This window comes from Heloderma suspectum, chromosome 10 (assembly GCF_057233095.1).
Source record: "Heloderma suspectum isolate Gila_16-S chromosome 10, 16-S_ref, whole genome shotgun sequence".
NCBI classification, from domain to species: domain Eukaryota; kingdom Metazoa; phylum Chordata; class Lepidosauria; order Squamata; family Helodermatidae; genus Heloderma; species Heloderma suspectum.
The window spans coordinates 5,914,596-5,933,605 of record NC_139467.1 but is presented as its reverse complement, the minus strand read 5'-3'; the positions used below and the strand labels follow the sequence as shown (position 1 = coordinate 5,933,605).

At 53.4% G+C, this 19,010-nt stretch overlaps 1 protein-coding gene and 1 pseudogene across 7 annotated transcripts in view; both read right to left on the bottom strand.

Moving 5' to 3' along the window:
- The window catches only part of LOC146337528 (protein CFDP2 pseudogene), a 471,985-nt pseudogene that overhangs the window by 253,532 nt on the left and 199,443 nt on the right, over window positions 1-19,010 (bottom strand). The gene's annotated exons all lie outside the window — the stretch shown is intronic.
- DMPK (DM1 protein kinase) overlaps window positions 264-19,010 on the bottom strand; it is a 42,158-nt gene continuing 23,411 nt past the window's right edge. The window contains exons 5-15 of one of the 5 annotated variants that reach the window (XM_084814796.1): window positions 16,135-16,283; window positions 13,871-13,964; window positions 11,756-11,956; window positions 10,572-10,835; window positions 8,388-8,473; window positions 7,432-7,540; window positions 7,186-7,328; window positions 5,884-5,981; window positions 4,131-4,207; window positions 3,478-3,558; window positions 264-2,057 (exon numbers count right to left, since the gene is read on the bottom strand). In XM_084814796.1, the coding sequence (XP_084670922.1) occupies window positions 1,959-2,057; window positions 3,478-3,558; window positions 4,131-4,207; window positions 5,884-5,981; window positions 7,186-7,328; window positions 7,432-7,540; window positions 8,388-8,473; window positions 10,572-10,835; window positions 11,756-11,956; window positions 13,871-13,964; window positions 16,135-16,283 (1,401 nt within the window). In that variant the 3' untranslated portion in view covers window positions 264-1,958. The remainder of the gene's footprint in view (window positions 2,058-3,477; window positions 3,559-4,130; window positions 4,208-5,883; window positions 5,982-7,185; window positions 7,329-7,431; window positions 7,541-8,387; window positions 8,474-10,571; window positions 10,836-11,755; window positions 11,957-13,870; window positions 13,965-16,134; window positions 16,284-19,010) is intronic. The other 4 variants (XM_084814797.1, XM_084814795.1, XM_084814799.1 and 1 more) reach the window with 4 other exon arrangements.

Genomic DNA, 19,010 nt, shown 5'->3' with positions numbered 1-19,010 from the left:
CGAATTGTGCCATTAAGACCCGTGATTATACTTTAAGAAAATGGATAGAGGTCACCTCTGCAAAAATCAAACCGTGAGACAACTGAAATGTAACTAGGCATTTCTGTGTCACCTGTGAAGACTTGGGAGTTGCTTGTGAAAATGCCTTTAATGTGTCTCCCCCCCCCCCCGACTTCCACTTCTGCGCCCTTTTCTCAAGGGTTTGGTTTTGCCTTCAGCTGCAAAATTCTAAAGGTTCCCTCCCATGGTAGCAGTCCAACAAAGAACATGGAATATTTAAACTTTATTCAGCTCTAAAGAGGGCGCCTCCTTAGCTCACATTGTCACAAATGTACAGTGTTCTCATGCATCCAACCAAATGTCCCTTATTACACTGGGGGAGGGTATAATAAATATGGGGGGAGGTGACGAGAGGCCCAAAAGGAACATAGTGCAAAACCTTAAAACTAACAGTTTGCCCCCTCAAGCTAAAACTTGATCTGTGCACTTTTGTTTGGGCACACACAACTTTAGCTTGCTTTTGGACAGGTAGGGAGCAAAGACATAGCTCCTGCCTGGGGGGCGAGGGCAATAAGGGTTACCGCTAAACACCACAATTCCAAATAAATTACCAAGAACCTTGTGTGGGGAGGAAGTGTGGAGAAGAAAAGGTTAGTGCTGCCACCAGGTGTGAGAAGTGTAGAAGTGCAGGCATAAGTCAACGTTGGTGGCATGGGAGTAGCGCTCCCCCTCACCCCCGGCCACCAAGCGAGCTGAGGCATGTGGCTTTTTAGCCTTGTCCGAGGCCACACCCGGGCCTTACAGCAGAAACAGGCTGCCCGTGCTGCCACTCAGCGAGGCTGCCCCAGCCCAGCAGATCCCTGGCCCTCGGCGTGACTTGGGGGCACTGGTGGCAGCCAGTGTCTGCACAGAGCCAGGCAGCCCATGGCGTTGGAGGAGACAGGCCAACTCCCCAAAGTGGCAGGTTCCTTCTCACCTGCCTCCTCCTGCAGGAGCTGCAGTTCCTGGGGATCCAACCTGGCCCTAATCCGGCTCTGGCAGACGCTGTAGTTGCCCTCTTCCGTTGGCCATGCCTCTGCCGGGGCTTTCTTGCACGCCCCGGGGCGCCTAGTGCAAAGAGACCGCCGGTCGTTAGGGCAGAAGGCACTCGTGGCATCTCCTGGCTGGAGACAGAGGGAAGCGGGAGCAGCTCCTTGCAGCAGTGGAGACGGCCCTCCAACAAAGCAACGGGAGGAGAGGTGGCGTCCGGAAGACGGCCCTCCCTGCCCAGCCTGTGAGCCACCCCTGGGCCCCTTCGATGCCAAACATGCACCGAGACTCGTAGGTCAGAGCTGGTGCGTGTTCTTCCCAGCTGGAAGGGGGTTGGCTGGAAGGCACCCGAGAGGTGGGAATTCAGGGTTAAGCGCTGAGGGTGCCATGACTCCTGGAGTCTAAGGGGGCTGGGAAGCAGGGTGCCAAGCCTACTCAACTCCCGCTGGAGCACTCTTCACAATCTGAGGGGAGGGAAGTGATGGTTGGAAGGTGCTGGGGTCTGCTGGATTCTCTTGCCAGCTATAGTTGCTCACATCCCCCAGAAAAGCCTTCCTCAGAGCCCGTTTAGCTGCCCTGCAGTATGAGGTGGGGCTGCTGCTGCTGGGGGGCAGTAGTACCGTCCTGGGGAGGAGGCAAGGGAAACCAGCAGCAGTCGCTGCAGGGCCACCGGGAGCAGGAAAGGGGAACCCTGAGTAATGGCTGGGCACGGAACCAGAGGTGAGCCTGAGCCATGCAGGCTGCAGCTGGAATGGGAAGGGCCCCCGCGCTGCTGGGGCGCAGGACCCTGGGATTTCACGCCTCTGTGCCCAAGAACCCCCCAGGGCAATGGGCATCTAGTGGTGGGAGGTGTCCCGAATGCCAGGCAAGGGTTCACCAGGCAGCTGCAGGTGGCGGCCACACCCAGCTGCCCTCTCCCCTGGCAGCGCTCAAGCCGTATCCACTGGGCTCCGGGCGGAGGCCTCCGGTACCAGCCCGCCAGTGCACAGGAGCAGGTATCCCACCTTGACAATGCAGGGCCTATGTACCTGCAAAGGAAGGAGAGAGACCCGTCAAGGTTGAGGGAGCTCTTGGGTAGCCAGAAATGTGGGCTGGAGAGAAGGCTCAGCAGCCTCCTGCTGCTGGAGAGGCCTGGGGCCAGAACTCTTGCCGGCCAGCCGAGACTCCCGGGCGCCATCTCTGCCTGAGCCACCGGAGCGCCAGTGGAGGTGGGCCACGGCCCCCCAAACTGCCGAAGTGTGCTTCTAGCTGGACTAGAGTGGGGAGCACGCATTGGCACGCCCGGACAGCATCGCTTGCAGCTGTGTAAGAGCAGCCTTCCCTAGCCGGGTGCTCTTGACTGTGGGCGATGGGAGTTGTCGTCCGCATCTGGGCGACGCTAGGCTACGCATCTGGGCGACGGCCTTGTCAGAGTAAGTGTGCCCAGGAGTTGCCGCCCTCCCTGCCCCTACTCCCGCGTTTCTGAACGTGGCACCGGTTGGGATGCCTTCCAAGCCCAGAAGAGAGTTGTGCAAAAACAGAGCGGCCAGGAGCGCCCCCCAGGGGAGCTCCTCCCACGCTCTGCCTTAGTGCTCCAGCCCTGCCCGCTGCAAGTGCCCGCTGCGCAGGCCAAGTCTCAATGGGGCGCTTTGACCGAGTCTAGGCTGTGCAGCTGCAGGCAGGGGGCGGGCACAGCCGAAGACTCCCCCTTAAAATACAGTGAAGTCCCTGGACACAAAACGAGCCTGTTGGGGGGAAGGCTGGGAGTGTTCTCCCTGGCACATGGCTTGCTTCATGCACAGACGCCCACCCCCAGGCGTGGACAAAGTGGCAGCGAGGCCCCAGCAGCGGAGTGAGCCGCCTCCTGGGTGGGGCTTGGAGGGGCCCGCCGTCCCTTTCTCCTGGCGCATGTGCTGGGGATCACTGGAGCAGAGTGCTGGACAAGCTGGGCCTGTGTTCCGACTCTTTGGGACAAGATACCAGCCCTCCCCAACACGATGCCCTCCGATGCACTGGACTGCTCAACTGGCTGGACGTCCTGGCAGGGGATGACAGAAGTTGCAGTCTGACACATTGGAAAGCACCAGGTTGGGGAAGGCTTCTATGCGGAGTGTGTCTGCACGAAGACCCAAGCCCCTGAACGTCGGCTCATTCCCAGGTTAAGAGGCACAAGAAGGAGACGTATCAAAGCAGCGCCAGGGGCCTCTGGCGGAGGAATCTCTGCTGCGCCACCCTCATTTGTTGCCCTGCCGTGCCTCCATCCCCACCCTCATCTCTGAGTGGGGCAGGGCTTTGCCCTCAATGGCTGTCAGTCGGGAGTGGGTGTGGGTGAGAAGGAATGCACTGAAAGGTGGTGCAAAGGGAGGCGCCTGCCGGCCAAAGCAAGCACCAGCCCGGTGTGCTCAGGGGAGCAGAGCCGGAGGAGAGACGTGTGTGTGCGTGCGCGCAAAGAGGCGGCAGCCGACGTACCCTGGAAAAGAGCAGCAAGTGCCGGTACAGAGGTACCACAAGCGGGTATTCACAGAGCCGAGATGCCGTCGTGCCGCCTTGCTGGAAAGAGAAAGCAGAGGTCACGGTCAGCAGGGCACCGCACCAGGCGGCGGGGCGGGGGGAGAGGACGGAAAACACACCGCCGTGTGCATATCCCGTGCATGCACCCAGCGGCAACCCCACGGCGGCTATTTGGGGTGTGGAATTTTACAATGCAACACCTCTTTGAAGCAACTGTCTAGTCCTCCTGGAGAAACACCTCCCCGATTTCTTCCCACCCCTCTTTTCCTGCCTGTCACCTCCTCCATTTTTTTGACAGGGAGTCTGAAGTTATACAAACAATCGAAGGGTGGGAGCAAAAATTGGATGGAAAAATCAAAGCAAGCTGCAGCATCTATCCTGGCTGCAGAATGGGGGGTGGGGAGCAGGTTGGCACAAACTCACCGACCCCGACAGAGGCATGTAACGTGCAGGCTCAGCAGGGCAGAGCAAGCAGGGCCACCTCGCCCACCGCCCGCCCGCCCTGCTTCCTCCACAGCTTTTCTGCCCTCCTCCTTGCCCAGAAGGGAGCCCTACCCTGGGTGCCCCCTTTCTCCACCATGTGGTCTGGCAACCTGCAGAATCAGGCTTACATCGGCCGGGCGCTCCACGCAGCACGAGAAAGGGTGGGAGTGGTTGGGGGGCCAACGAGGGCTCCACCCCAGAGCAGCTGGAAGGAAAAGAGACATGTGGGGCCGAGTTTTCTTCAGGTGATAGAGGGGTGAGAGTCGAGGGAGGGAAAGAGGAGAACATGCGCAGGAGCGACACCCGTCTACACAGGTTACGCACGCTGGCAGATGTGCCAGGCAATGAAGTACACGGCTGCCATGCTGTGCACATCGCACGCTATGCTTCCCTTCAGGCACACAGGCTGCCAAATGTCACACACCATAATGGCTCAAGTGCAGACTGCCTAAAGGAGAGTCTAGAGCTGAGGAGCTAAGCATCCAGCACAGGAAGGGTGGGCCTGTGGGGTTTGAGGCAGGGTGCAAGGCAGCATGACAAGGCGCACACACACGCACAGCGGCTTCTCAAGCCCAGGTGGAAACACGAAGGTGAATGGAACAAGACTATGAGAATGAGCCAATGGTCCCTCTCTTCCCTCCTGCAAACTGGCTTGTTTCTCCCCTTCCACATTTGGAGTCAACTCTTCTGTACTGAGCTTCTATTAGGTGGGGCAGGGCAGTTTTCTCCCCACCCCGCAGCCTGGGAGAAAAGGGCTGAGCCTGTAGATCCAACACCCCCCCACCCAGCGTCCAAACTGCTGGCAGGTCTCATAAGCTTCAAGAAACTCTGTTCTGCATTGCCCTCTCCTGTCCCTCGATCACGCCAGAGGGCGGCCAAGAGCACTTGGCTTCTCTCTGCATAGACCTTTCCGATCGCTAACACCAGCTCCAAGGCTCTGCACCTTATAAACAGATACTTCAGTGGGCAGAGGTGGTTTCCAGATTGAATTCCAGTTTGTGTGTAAACACCCTGACTGCCTTGCTCCGCACACCGATACACACGCAGCAGCAGCCTTTACTCTCGGGGAGGCCTAACCATCAGCAGTGCTCAAATTATGGAGCGAAAGGTGGGGGACCTTCGTGAACTCCACAAGCCTCATTCTGAGTCCCCTGTATTTTAGCCAAAACCCCCTCCCTGCACAGCCTTCCAAAAAGGACTGCTAAGGGGCTGGCACGCATTTCAAGCGGGCTGCCCCCACCCCTGGAATTCAAACACTGGACTACTCCAGTCTAGATGTACAAGAACAGATACTCCTCTATAACAGAGTTGGGCAGAAGGCCGTTCAGGATCTACTTACCGGTAGGTCTCGGGTAGATCGGGCAGGATTTCTGACTCCCAATTGTTCAGCAATAGCAGCAACAAAATGACTCTAAATTGTCTTCACAACAAAATGTGCAGAAGGATTGTAACCTCCATTCTGTCCTGGTACTTGAAACAAATTCCTGGGCTCGGAATTCTTTAATTCTAAACGTACAGTGTGTCTTTTGCGCCTGGCTCCGCTTGGTGGATCTCAGGGTTGTAGTAAAAAAACACACCAAAGTAGATCCCACAAGACTGAAGTCTGCTCTCCCCTGCTCTTTAACACACACACACTCACCGCCCCCCTCTTTAAATTGGACTCCCAACTAGTGTGTCTGCAATTCTGTATAGTTCCCTGCCTGACCTGTTTCTACAGACAGCGTCCGCCTCGGGGCAGGTTCTTTTCCAAACTGAAGAGGGAAAAGGATGCAAAAGACAAAACTGAGGGGACCAAAGGAAACAGCATGTTACGGGTCATGGTGAGGAACTGAGCATACAGGAACGACAGCTTTTTTTGAGGGGGGAGCAGGTGAAACTTGCCTTCTTTGCCCATTGTTTTCATCCCTTCGATCTGCTCCTCCAAGCGTTTGATTTGAGCTTCCAGTTCCAAGTTGCGGCTCTCGGCTTCTTTTAGTTGGCTGGGTGGGAAAAGACTAGACTATCAGTTTTTGCTGGGAAAGTGAGGGGGGAGGCCCCCTCCTCACTGTCCCAGATGACTCAGCTCTTCACTTGTCCAGAGTGAAAAGAGATGGTCATGGAACAACTGTCCTTCCACTTCAAAACTTTGCACTAAATGGCAGAACCACAGCCTTGGAAAGGAGCAGAGGGGTCACCGGAATGAGGCAGCGGGATGGGGTTTGCTTGACTAATTATACTTGGAGACATGAAGACCTCCCCCACCCTCATACACACACACACACACACACACACACACACACACACACTTAAAGTGCAATCCTATACATGTTTAGAGAGAAAGAAGTTCTACAATAAATAAAAGCCCCAAAACTTTCCTCATAGGGGAGATGCTGAAGGAAGTGTAAGATAACTTGCAATTTCATAAGTAAAAGCCTATCTTTTATATTGTTCATACCCTAAAATGGCCTCCAAAATAAACAAGGATACACTTGAGTTGCAGCCTCAGTTATTAAATTGTGCACCCCGCCCCAACAACTATTTGTCTAAAGTTTAATCTGTTAATTGCTGAAACTGATTAAAGATCCCAGCACTGTGAGATTAAGGGTGCAATCCTATGCATGTTCAGACAGAAAAAAGTCCTACAACTCCCAGCAGCGTTGGCTGGGGAATGCTGGGGGTTGTAGGGCCTTTTTCTGCCTAAATACGCATAGGATTGTGCACTACAGAACAAATTGTTACAGTGCAATCATAGTGAGTTCAGTCGGATTTACTCCCAAAGAGGCGGGTATAGGATTGTAGTCTCAATCGTGTAAAACACTTGGACCAGTCAACCATGCTTGGAGCGTGCATTCTTCATTTTTTGGCCTCCCGCTGGGGCATGTGACTTGGCTTACTTCCACAAAACACCCTGAGAGTATTTGCTCTGCGTGGCTCTTTCAGCAAGGGGCCTCCCCTCTCGACTCTGGGGCTCACGGAGGTCTGGATTGCGTGGATGGAGCAGGTGGGGTGAGGGGGTGGCTGGAGCTACTGAGCGAAAGGAAGGGCCTTTTTCGGCCCTTCCAGCCTGCGACTCCCAGTCATTTCCACAGCTTTCCCCTGAAGGCTCGCCAATCTGGCGCCAGGCAGAGGCGGCCATCGCCAAGGGGAGGACTGGGCTGGCGGGGGGGAGCCTCCCCAACTCGCTCCCTGCTGCCGCCCTCTCACCTGGCGAAGGTCTGGTTGGCCACCTTCACCACGCTGAGCTCTTGACACAGCATCTCCCGGCTCCTCAGCTCCTCCTCAAGTGCTGACTGCAACTCTAGGAAAGTGGCAAGGTCCAGCTTCTGTCCGTCGGGCAGTTTGCACACCTGGCCAAGAACAGCAGGGGCGTCTGTGTAGCAGCCGAACACCGGAGAGGGCAGCCTCCCCTCGCCACCTCCAGGTAGCAGCACCCCCTCTTCCCACACCTACCAGCTCCCCGGGGGGCTCCTTGGACGTCTGCTCCCCTGATGAGATCCTTCTGGTGCAGTCCACCTCCATGGTGAGGTCCCCGGGGCCTCTTTCCTCTGGCTCATTCTGTCTGAGAGAAAGGGAGATTCTCACGGGCCCCGTCTCCAGAGCGACAGCACCTGCCCCCAGCCTGTGGCTTCCTGGCCTCCTCTGGAGCAGGGCTGAGCAGAAGGACCACCAAGCACAAGGGTGCAGAACTTCAAGCTCAGGGTCCAAATCCGGCCCACCTGGGGTTCCTACCTGGCCCTACAAGGGCCCCCAGAAGGCCACCCACCCTTCCCCTGGTTCCCGCCCCCCAGCTGCCAATTGTTTGCTGGTTTCCTGGCTTGGCTCAGCTTCGTCCCCGTTCTAAAAGGTTGAGCTGCCTCGCCTAAGGCTCAGTTACTGGCAGGGAGAGCCTTGGGGCACCATGTTTAGACAGAAAAAAAGTCCTACAATGCCCAGCATGCCCCAGCCAGGAGTGGTAGGACTCCCTTCTGCCCAAACAGGATTGCACCCTTAAGCTAAAACAGGCTGGCATTTGGGGCCCTGACCGCTACTGGAATGCACCCCATCCCCCCCAGAGCTTCTCCAAAACTAAATTCAACCCTCAGCTGAAAGAGCTTCGACATCCCAAATTTAGCGCTACCGAACTGCACAGGAGTCAGAATTAAACCCCCCGTCCCTGCCTCCAAAACCCCACTCCTTCCCCCTGGAAACACATGGGAGGGGTGGCTGTGTACATGACGGCTAAGCGACAAAGGAAGGGCACGCTACGCATGCTCAGAGCTCTCCTCTCCAGAGAGCCTGCACGTATGGAGGAAAAACAGCCCCAGCAAATGCATGCCAAAGGACATAACAGGACCCAGGTCTGCAATGGACTGCTGACGTTGGGGCTCCCTTTCAAATCACCCCCTGGCTCCCGAAGGGCTTCTTACTTCACGGCTGTGTAGGTGTAGGAATATCCCACGAAGGGCAGGTGAACTCCGAGCGGGGAGCTCTCGAGCACGTCCGAGAGGGTCTCCTAGGAGAGGGAGAGCCAAAAATGCGGGCTTCGGTTCTAATCAGAGCAGCAGGAAGAGGCAAGGCCTATGGCCGCCTACTAGAAAGGTTGCAACCTTTTCCCCCCGAGACAACGCTCCTGTGCCTGTAGCCGCTATGGAACAGATGAACCAGTCCCCAGTCACTACTTCTCTGTCCTGGGGGCAGGGGGGGGGGCAGACACGACATCTATTACATCTCTGTCATTGAGCTGTTGAAGTGTTAAAGGAACAGGAAAAGTGGCAAGTGGCAACCCCGATTATGTGTCCATATAGAACAGGGCTGGGGAACCTGGGGCCAAATCCAGTCTGCCTGGGGTTCCTATCTGGCCCTCCAGGCTTCCCCAGGTGGCCCCGCCTCTTTCCCCTGGCCCCACCCCCTTTCCCCCAACCACCAATCATTTGCTCATTTCCCAGCTTTTGTGCCGTTCTCCCCACAATCTGAAAGGCTGAAATGCCTCTCCTAAGGCTCCCTGCCGGGCGGTCAGCGCTTTCGGCTGGAATAGGCTGGTATTTTCTGTGTTTGGGGCTCCACCCCTTTTGACTTGAGCTCCGCCCACCACTGGAACACAGCCTCCGAGAGCTTCTATGAAACTCAGTTTGGCCCTCAAGCTGAAAGAGGTTCCCCACCCGATGAGAAGCATGACACAACTCCTCCCCGGTCCCCGTTACAGCCACTGCTATCCAATGCACTTCACGCGGGGCTGCCCTTGAGGGCGACGTGGGAGCTGCAGCTAGGGAGACATCCAGCAGCTAGACTGCCGACCGGAACATCACACAAAGATCACATAACACCAGTCTTAAAGGAATTGCACTGGCTGCCGATACCCTTCCAGCCCGAATTCAAGGCTCTGGTGATGACACTTAAAGCCCTAAGTGGCTTGCGACCTCGGTATTTGAGGGAGTGCCTCCCCCTACATACGCCTGCCTGAGGACTGAGATCTGTCGGAGGGGCCCTCCTCTGTGTCCCACCAGTGCGGGACATACACTACGGTGACGTGGGAGAGGGCCTTGTCTGCTGTGGCACCCTGGTTGTGGAATGCCCTCCCCTTGGAGGCCTGATGGGTGCTGACATTGGTTTCATTTCGGTGCCAAGTTAAAACATGGCATTTTATCAAAGCCTTTGAGGGCAAAATGCATTCCCTAAAGTAGCACACAGTTTTAACTGTTTTATTGTTTTAAATTTTAAATTGGTATTAGCTTGCTTAATGGTTTAATATGTTTTTAGCTGTTTACATTATTTATTGTTTAGTATTGTCTAAACTGATTTTATCTGTACGCTGCCCTGAGATCCTAATGATACAGGGCGCGATATGTTTTAAATTAAATAAAATAAAAATATTAAAATAAAATGTATGTCCTATAATTTAAAAAGTTAAGAACTCGTGGCATAGTGGCTCTCGAGTGGCTTTCAGCACTGCCGGTTACATTCTGCCCTTTGCTTATGATCCTGCCCCTCTGAGTCCCTTGCCCTTCAGCAAGAGGCCTAGGAGACCCTCCCCGCCTTACTGAAAGCCCCTTTGCCCTGCACAACTGCAGGAGAGGCGCTGGTTGCGTGCTAGACCACACTCTCCATCCATGCAGGGCAGCCTACAAGGCAAAGCCTCCCCCAAGTCCTCTGCGACAGACAGGGGGTTCTCTCCTCAAAGGAGAAGCCACCCAGTGAAAGCTGTTCTTGATCAATCCACGGAGGTGCATGTTAGGGCCCCAAATGGTTACACTAACCTGGTGCCCTCCAGATGTGTTGGACTACACCGTTAAGTTACGACGCTTGCTTGGGTAACTCAGAAAGGCAACTCTGCTGAGGTTTTGGGAATATGGACCCACAGCCCTAGCTCCATAAATCTGAAGATAAAACCCAACCACCTCAGACAAACGACTCTAGAACACACCTTTGCCACACCCTGGATCCCTGTGGCGGGCTCCAAGGAGCTCCTCAGTGGTCAGATCAGTACAGAAAGGGGTTCTCCAAAGGCAGAGAAGGTTTGGAAATCAATCGGTCCAAACACAGCATGTGATTACAGGTGAATCGGCATTGGGGAGAGGGGAAATACAGAGAGGAAAAAATAAAAAGGCACGTACCCCTCCCCCGCTCACCATCTCAGTGAGACGGTCCTCCACCACGTCAAAGTTGCAGGTGTCGGTAGCGTTGGCAAACTCGGGCACAAACGCCGGCATGCAGTCCCGCAGGCTCTCCCAGTCCACGCCTGCAAAGAAGGGGTGTTCCTGGAAGTCCAGGAGCCCATGACGGCCCAGCCGGGTCTCTTGGGGGCAGATCAGCCCTTCGATTAAGGTCTGAGCTTCTGGTGGGATGTCTGGTGCCGACAGAGGGAAGTGGAAATGCTCCTTGGGAAATAAATTTGGAAATCGGCAAAGAGGGCAAAAGTGTCGATAGAGGTGTTATTTGAACTGCAACGTCAGGCTAGAGCAACCTTCGCCAACCGGGTGCCCTCCAGGCGTCGGACTATTAATTGATTTAATTAAATTTATTAAATGCCTCATAAAATAAATGTCTCTAGGCATGTTACAATAACGGCAAAAATATAAACATAATCACAATAAAATCAACAATATAAAACATAAAAGTGCCAACATGACAAAAAATACAACTTCGCATTGCAGGGACTAGGATAATAAACAACATTGCAGAGATTAAGATAATAAAATACGAAAATGTTTAAAAGGACTTTGAAATTTTTTTTAAAAGCCTGGGAGAACAAGGAAGTCTTAGCCTGGTGCCGGGAAGACAGCAGCAGTGGAGGCTGGTGGCTCCGATTTCAGAGGGGCTGGAACCCACTCTGGGTGGATTCAGAGCCAGCCAGAACTCTAGAGGAGCTATCCAAGGTGCTGAACATATTTGGGGGTCAGGGTTCAGCACCATGGATAGCTCCTCTAGAGTTCTGGCTGGCTCTGACTGAAACCCAGAATGGATTCACAGCCCCACTGAAATCGGAGCCACCAGCCTCCACTGGATAGTGTGGGCACCAGGCGAGCCTCCCTTGGGAGAGCGTTCCAGAGCTGGGGGGCCACCACTGAAAAAGCCCTCTCTCCTCTTGCCACTCTCCAAGTCTCAGAATGAGGGGATACATGAAGCAGGGCTTCTGTGCATGACCTCAAAGAAAGAGCAGGTACATATGGTTGAGGAACCCCTGAGGGCCAGATAGCAAGCCTAGGCGGGCCAGATTTGGTCCCTGTGCTGGGTGGTCCTTCTGCTCACCCCTGCTCTAGAGGAGGCTAGGAAGCCCCACACACCTGCCTTCACCTACTTTGAAGTGGATGATCTTGCCATAGGTTTCCACCACGGAGTCAGCAAAGAAAGGTGTGTGACCAAAGAACATCTCGTAAGCGAAAACGCCCAGGGACCACCAGTCGCACTCTGTGCCATAGGAATGTGCCCCGTCCTCCACCGCTTGCAAGATCTCGGGGGAGAGGTAATCAGGTGTGCCCACCGCCACTGTTGAGCAGACCTGCAGCCACAAGAACACAGAAACACAGCCCTGATGGATCAGGCCCACATTCCACCTGATCCAGGACCCCGTTTTCAGTACAGATGCTTCTGCAAAGCCCACAGGCAGTGCAGGGGGGCAACAGCTCTGCCCCATCGCTGCCCCACAGCAATTGGATTTCAGGGGTAGACTGCATTTGAACACAGAAGCTCCATCCACTGTTGTGTCCAACAGCCACACATAGGCCTGTTCCCTTAAGTCAGGGGGTTGAACCTCTTTCAGCTTGAGGGCCGAATGCCCTTTCAAAGAAGCTGGGGGGGGCACATTCTAGAGGTGGGCAGGGCCCCCCAAATACCAGCGTATTTAAGTTTAAAAGTGCTTACTTTTGAGTAAGGCCAGTACCTATGCCTTAGGAGAGCCATTTCACCCTTTTAGAATGGAGAAAAAACAGTGGAGGCCGGTGACTCCGATGTCAGTGGGGCAGTAAATCCGCTCCAGGTTTCAGTCTGAACCAGTCAGAACTCTAAGGGACCTTGGATAGCTCCCTTAGAGTTCTGACTAGGGATGCTGGAGAAATTCGAGACAGATTAAAATGAGCTCAGATTTCTAAGAATCCAACCTGTGGAATCTGCTGCAGAGCGACCCCCTCAGGCCCTGCCGAGTCCGTGGGCTTTCAGATGATTTTTTTACTTTCCCGAAATTTACGCATATAAATCCGTAGAGAAATATGTAAGTTTCTGCTGAGGAAACGGAGAATGGAATAGAGGACAATGCACGAAACGTTATGTACTGGGGTAAATTATGTAAATACTTAACGTAAATATTTACATAATTATTTCCGTATTTTTCCGCATGACGAAAAAAAAATATCCGCATCCGTCTGTGGGTGCAGGACAGAACGAGAGGCACCTACAATTTGCAAAACACAGACGGAGCGGATCTTACAGAGACCGTACATCCCTAGTCCTGACTGGTTTGGACTGACTGGTTTGGATTCACAGCCCCACCAACATCGGAGCCACTGGCCTCCACTGGGAAAAACTGCACAAAAGCTGGGAGACCAGTGAACGACTGGTGGCCAAGGGAAAGCGGGTGGCCGTCAGGGAAACCCTGGAGGGCCTGACTGGGAACCCAGCTGGGCTGGATTTGGCCCCTGGGCCTGAGCGTCCCCACCCCTACTTTAAGGGTTCTATACAAATGTGCTAAAAAAAAGAATGTGTACAACCACTCCCCAGTGAAGCAAGACCGTGGGATGTAGTGGCTGGTCCTGGGCAAGAAGAACACAGTGTCAGCCCCTGGCCGTGAAACCCGGGGCTCAACTTCATACACTTATTGGGGGGGGAGCTGCAGCGGAGCCGGGGCTCGCAGCGGTGACGTTCCAGGACTTTTTTTTTGTTAACAGGGACAACGCCATCGCCTGCCAGCTCATCCCGGCCTCCCTGTTCCCGCTGAGCTGTGATCCCCACAGGAGCTGGGGCAGTGGCGGCAAGGGGTGGGCAGTGGGAGGGGCTTTCCCAGCAGCAATATATTGTTGTGAGCCCTCCCTGTTGTCATGCAAAGCTTTTTGGGGTGGCTCGGTCTGGAATGGGCAGTGAAGACCCCTCAGCTTTACAAAAGACCTGCTCTTGGCGGGGATGAAAGCTGCTAGAATTGATTCATTGCTATGGATCAACCCAGCAGCCTGCATTTTTGGAAGCTTCTTGGGGGCTCCGGGACTGTCATGATGAGCGCCTGTGCGTCAAACCTGGCCACTTTCTCTCTCTGTGCGCATGAGAGAGAGAGGGAGGGAGAGAGAGAAGGGGGTTCCTCTTCATGGTCAGAATCATGCCCCTTTGTCATTACTTCACAATTGCCTGGCTGAGCCTTCATACAGCAAACACCTTCTGGAGCTGAGCCCTGGCTCAGCCCAGCCCTGCCCTGATTAAAGCCTCTCACCGTCCCATCTTCACGGAGCTTGAGACAGGAGCCGAAGTCCCCCAGCCGGATGTGTCCACACCGGTCGAGTAGGATGTTGTCCGGTTTGATGTCTCTGTCAGAGAGGAGGGAGGGAGGAGACATATTAGCAGGCTGGAGAATGGGCAGCTCACCCCCCAAAAGGAGCTGTGCTGGGGTAGGGCTGGGGCTTCCTCAGAGCCACACCCCCTTCTCACCTGGTCTGAGTCAGACCTGTTGCTCAGGCTTTTACCGAGCAGTGAAGGAGACAGACTCTATACATGCCCAGAGGCAATGGCATTGCGTGTTCTACAGTCCCTCAGACCCAGAGCAAGGGTCTTGAATTAAGACCTGCAGCTATATTTTCACAGCCCATATGGATATAGCAGCCTTCCCCAACCTAGTGTCCCCTAGAGGGGTTGGATTACAATTCCCATCATCCCCCAGCCAGGTTGGGGAAGGCTGGGATAAAAGAAGCTGCTCCAACCCAACTAGTCTCAAATCCAGCGATGCTGTGAATCGAAGCCGGGACTATAGGAAGAACATAAGAAGAGCCCGGCTGGACCAGACCCAGGGTCCACCTAGCCCAGCATTCCGTTCACACAGCAGCCAACCAGCTGTCGACCGGGAACCCACACGCAGGGCATGAGCGCAACAGCACCCTCCCGCCCGGGTTCCCCGGCCACTGGTGCACATGGGCTCACTGCCCCTGGTACTGGAGGTAGCACATAGCCATCAGGACTAGTAGCCATTGGTAGGCTTTTCCTCCAGGAATTGCCGAACCCCCTTCTAAAGCCGTCCAAACTGGTGGCCCTCACTACATCCTGTGGTAGTGAATTCCAGAGTTTAACTATGCGCTGTGTGGAGAAGTCTTTCCTGTACCATCTGTGTGTGCAGCACAGCGGGCACTCTACCCACTGAGCCACGGACCCCTCCCTCATCCCAAAGCGTTTCTCATCACCACTGGCCCGGCAGTAATGCGGCCAAGTGGGGTGGGAAGAGAGAGGGCAGCGGCAGCATCCCACCACGACCCTCAGGAGAAGGCTGCTGGGAGGCGACATGATACCCAACCAGGGCGCAGCCCAGTGGGACTCCAGACTTTTGGTGTCCTGGAAAAGGCCTGTCGCTTTAGACAGCCATTTCTGTGTGTTTCACTTTTTCAAGGAGCTTGGAATTTCATCAACGAGCTTCCTCCACGCATTAAAAACATGGTTGCTCAGGCAGCTTTTGGGGCAGGTTAGGGCATTTGATCATTTATGATGTTTTAATGTAAAATCTTATTGTTTTAAAACTGTTTGTACATCACCCAGAGTGGCCGGGTGACCAGTCAGATGGGAGATTAAGAAATGTAATAACAAATAAATAAATAAATAAATAAAATCAATGCCACGTTCCAATTTTTAAAGTATCCCTGGGCAATCGGAGCAGGGCTGGGGGCGAGCAGACGGAGGGCGATTTGCCTGAGGCCACCCTGACCCCCATGGCTGCGCACTGCAATTCTATGAAGGAGAATTGCAATTCGCAGGACAGAGTCCCCTGGAGGGGCTCCCACACACATTGGCACAGTCAGGAAACGTTAGACTCTGGACTTAATGGTCTTGTTGGGGGGGGGGCTCTTCAGATGGCCATGTGTCGCCTGTTGCATTTGGGGGCTCCTCTTGTTCATTCTCCTGAGCGGGGCCTTGGACGTCCGCCACCAGTCCCCCATCTCCTCCTCAGACCCATGTCACCTCGCTTGTTCAGTCTCCCCCCGCCCCAGGCTGCCCCCTCCACATCCCTAAGTTTGGGCTGGTCATGTGGTTTGGAGGGACGCCCAGCCTGCCTTGCTCAGCCTGAGATGAATTAGGCGATTATGAATCTAGGGCAGCATTTATGGCCGTCTTGGCTTGGAACAGCACAGAGTTGTGCACACGGAGGCCGGCCAGCCTCTCGGGCCCAGCAGGGAGCGGGAAGGATGGAGCACGGCTGGCCACAAAAACTGAGGAATTCTCCCCGCAGCCCTTATTTCCTAATCACTTCTGGAGCACAGCGGCCCGAGTGATGTCACTGGCCTCTGTGGAGCATGCCAGAGGGGCTTGGGCAAAGCCTCAGCTCCCCGCCAGGATTTAAGGGAGTCGTACTCCAATGCATCTGGAGGGCGCCAGGCTGAGGAAGGCTGGTCCCGGTGAACGCGAGAGGTAGGACACACACAGCGGTGCTCACCAGAGACCCCTTTATCCCGTAGCAGGCAAGGGCCACCAGCCCCCTGGCACCACCTGCCTGCTTACCTGTGCACATAACCCAAGCGGTGTATGGAGTCGATGGCCATCACCATCTCGGCCAAGTAGAACCGAGCCATCTCCATCGGGATGCGGTCGCCGAATTTGCTCAGCAGTGTCAAGAGGTCGCCCCCAACGTAATAGTCCATCACCAGATACTACAGGGAGGGAGGAAAGGTGAAGCAGAGGCAGGGATTCCTCCCTTACGCAAGGCTGCTCACGGATCCTGGACCAGCAGGCCCCAACCTAGTGCTCTCCAGATGTGGACTCCAACTCCCGTCATTCCTAGCTGGGAATGATGGGAGTTGCAGTCCGACACAAACCTTTAGGGCACCAGGCTGGGCTGACTGTCAGCCCAGCCCCAGTAAGCTGTATTCTGTCCCCTACAACACCCCCACCTAAGCACATCCATGCCGGCTGTGTCCCGGGAGATCTGGCAGGGGAGCCAGAGACTTGGGCTGCATGTTGGGGTGTCTTAGCCAGGTTGCCGCCTCTGCTCACCCTGGGATATTTGCCAGTAAATGCAAATATTGCAAAATGCTGAAAGGCCTCCAGCGACCTCCTTCTAAAGGAAACAAAACCTAAGCCCTGTGGCCCTGGAAACTTTCACTGCTTAGAGGCTGGTATTCTGCACGCACACACATTCTGTGTCTGACCAAAGGCCATATCTGGCATCAGGAAGCCAATTTCCTCTATGGTAAAACTTTATTTTTACTTATAATTACAACTACTGTTTGTTTACATGTTTGAAGACTTCATATACATTACCTCCACTATCCTTACAGCAACCCTAGGAACATAGGAAGCTGCCTTAGACAGAGTCAGACCCTGGGCCCATCCAGCCCCAGGGTTTCAGGCAGGATTCTTTCCTGGCCCTACCTGAAGATGCTGCCAGGGATCAAACTGGGGACCTTTTGCCTGCAAAGCAGATGCTTTACTAATGAGCGATGCCCCCGTCCAATGTTCCTAACTCTACAGTATTATCATCGCCCTGGTACTGCAGAGAAAGAGGCTAATGCAATAGAAATTTTGGCTTATTTAAGGCCACTTGGTAACTTTATGCCCATGGTGAAATTTGAATTGGGGCGTCCCAGCTTTTGTTCTTCACGTGCACAACGCACCTTCTCGATGTAGCTTTACATCTCAAGAACTCAGGCAGGCTACAGTTTTAACCAGCTAAAAAATACTTCTCCTCCTCAAAGGATCACAATTAAAATTACTTTGCCCCAACGCACTTGCACCCTCTATGATTCTTCTCTTTCCCCGCTATTAAAAAAAAATGTCCTGATTTACTCAAAACTCCAGAATTTCTAGTTAATCCCGAAACCACACAATGCAGACTCCCCATAACTGATACTCACCCAACTCCCTGAAAGGGAGGGCTTTTTAAAATGTGCAACTGGACACAAAATGTCCAGTACCAGGGGAAAATGTGCAGTTCCAAAACAACATTTGTGCAGTTCAAAATTTGAGTCATGCAAAAGTTGTATTATGTTAACCGATGTTAAAAAAGTGATAGATAAGAATGTGAGAAGTCAAGTGAGTAGTCCAGGGTCCCCTAGAACCTGATCAAGTGTATCCACTTCCCTTCTCGAAGGCACTCCCCACAGATTCCACTGCAACGTTCACCAATGTTTCAAAAATAAGGTAATCACCTGAGAACAGCCTCCCCCTGCCTGGTGCCCTTGAGATACTTTGGACTTCAACTCACATCAGCCCCAGCCAGCAGGGCCAATGGTCAGGAATGCTGGGAGTTGTAGTTCAAAACATCTGGATGGCGCCAAGTTGGGGAAAGCTGTTCTAGAACATGGGGCCCCTTTCCTGACAAGTCATGTGAAATTGTCAATGTTATGGTAAGGGCAGTATCCACTATTAAGAGCAGGGTGTGAGCTGAAGTCTGCTGCAGTGTGTATGAGCATCTGTTTTACTTTTCTTCTTGTTCTTAATTGTTGTTGTTTTAAATATCCCTTATCTGAAATAGTTGGAGTTCATGATGCCTCTTGTGTGAAGCTTGAGAATAACATTAGTGCTGTCAGAATCCCAGTTCTGAAGATTTTCTCCTACTCTGTGTTCTGAATGTCATAGAATGTGGCTCTCAGCAATAACGCATGTAGGATGCACAAGGAACAGACACGGGTGCACTGCAGCTGGACACACTACCTGTGTGAATTCTAGTCACATGCCACTACACAGTTCCAAAGCTTCCTTTTAAAAAGCCCTGCTGCAAGATACCTCCTCTATAAAGTCATTGAGGATAAATACATCAAGTGAAAATGGGACCTCCTCATTCAGGGGCAGTATACCATTGATTAGCAGGCATCAGAAACAGGACAGTGCGCATCAATGCTTAATTTCTAAACTGGAGAAGAACTTGCCTTCTGATGTGGAGGCCTCTGCCCTTACACTAAGATGTGTGGGAGGCTGTTCCTCTTTTCCAGTGATGAAGGAAAGGTTCTCTGCATATGTCCAGAGGTTCCCCTCCTTTTGTTGATTCTGTCCTGACTTTCTCAGTGTGAAACTAAGTTCTGTGGTTGAGCCCTTTCTACCACAATATTGCCTGCCTGTGAGCTTCTGCCGAGTTTCTAGCTGGCCACGGTGAGAGACAGAGTACTGGGCCAAGCAGATCTCAGGGCTGACTAGAGATGTGAAGGCCTGGGGGGGCGAGGGGGGAGGAAAAATTCAGAAAAAAAATTTTTTTCCCCAAGGACCATTTTTGTTTTTTTCTGAAAAATTGGAAAAAATGAACAGCTTTGGATTATGAAATTTTTTTTAGAATTTAAGACAAAGTGTTTATATATTGTTACCCATCCTTTACTCCCCCCCACAAATGATTTCTAAAAACTATGTAATAAGAACACTTTTATAGAAAGACTAGAGATGTAAAA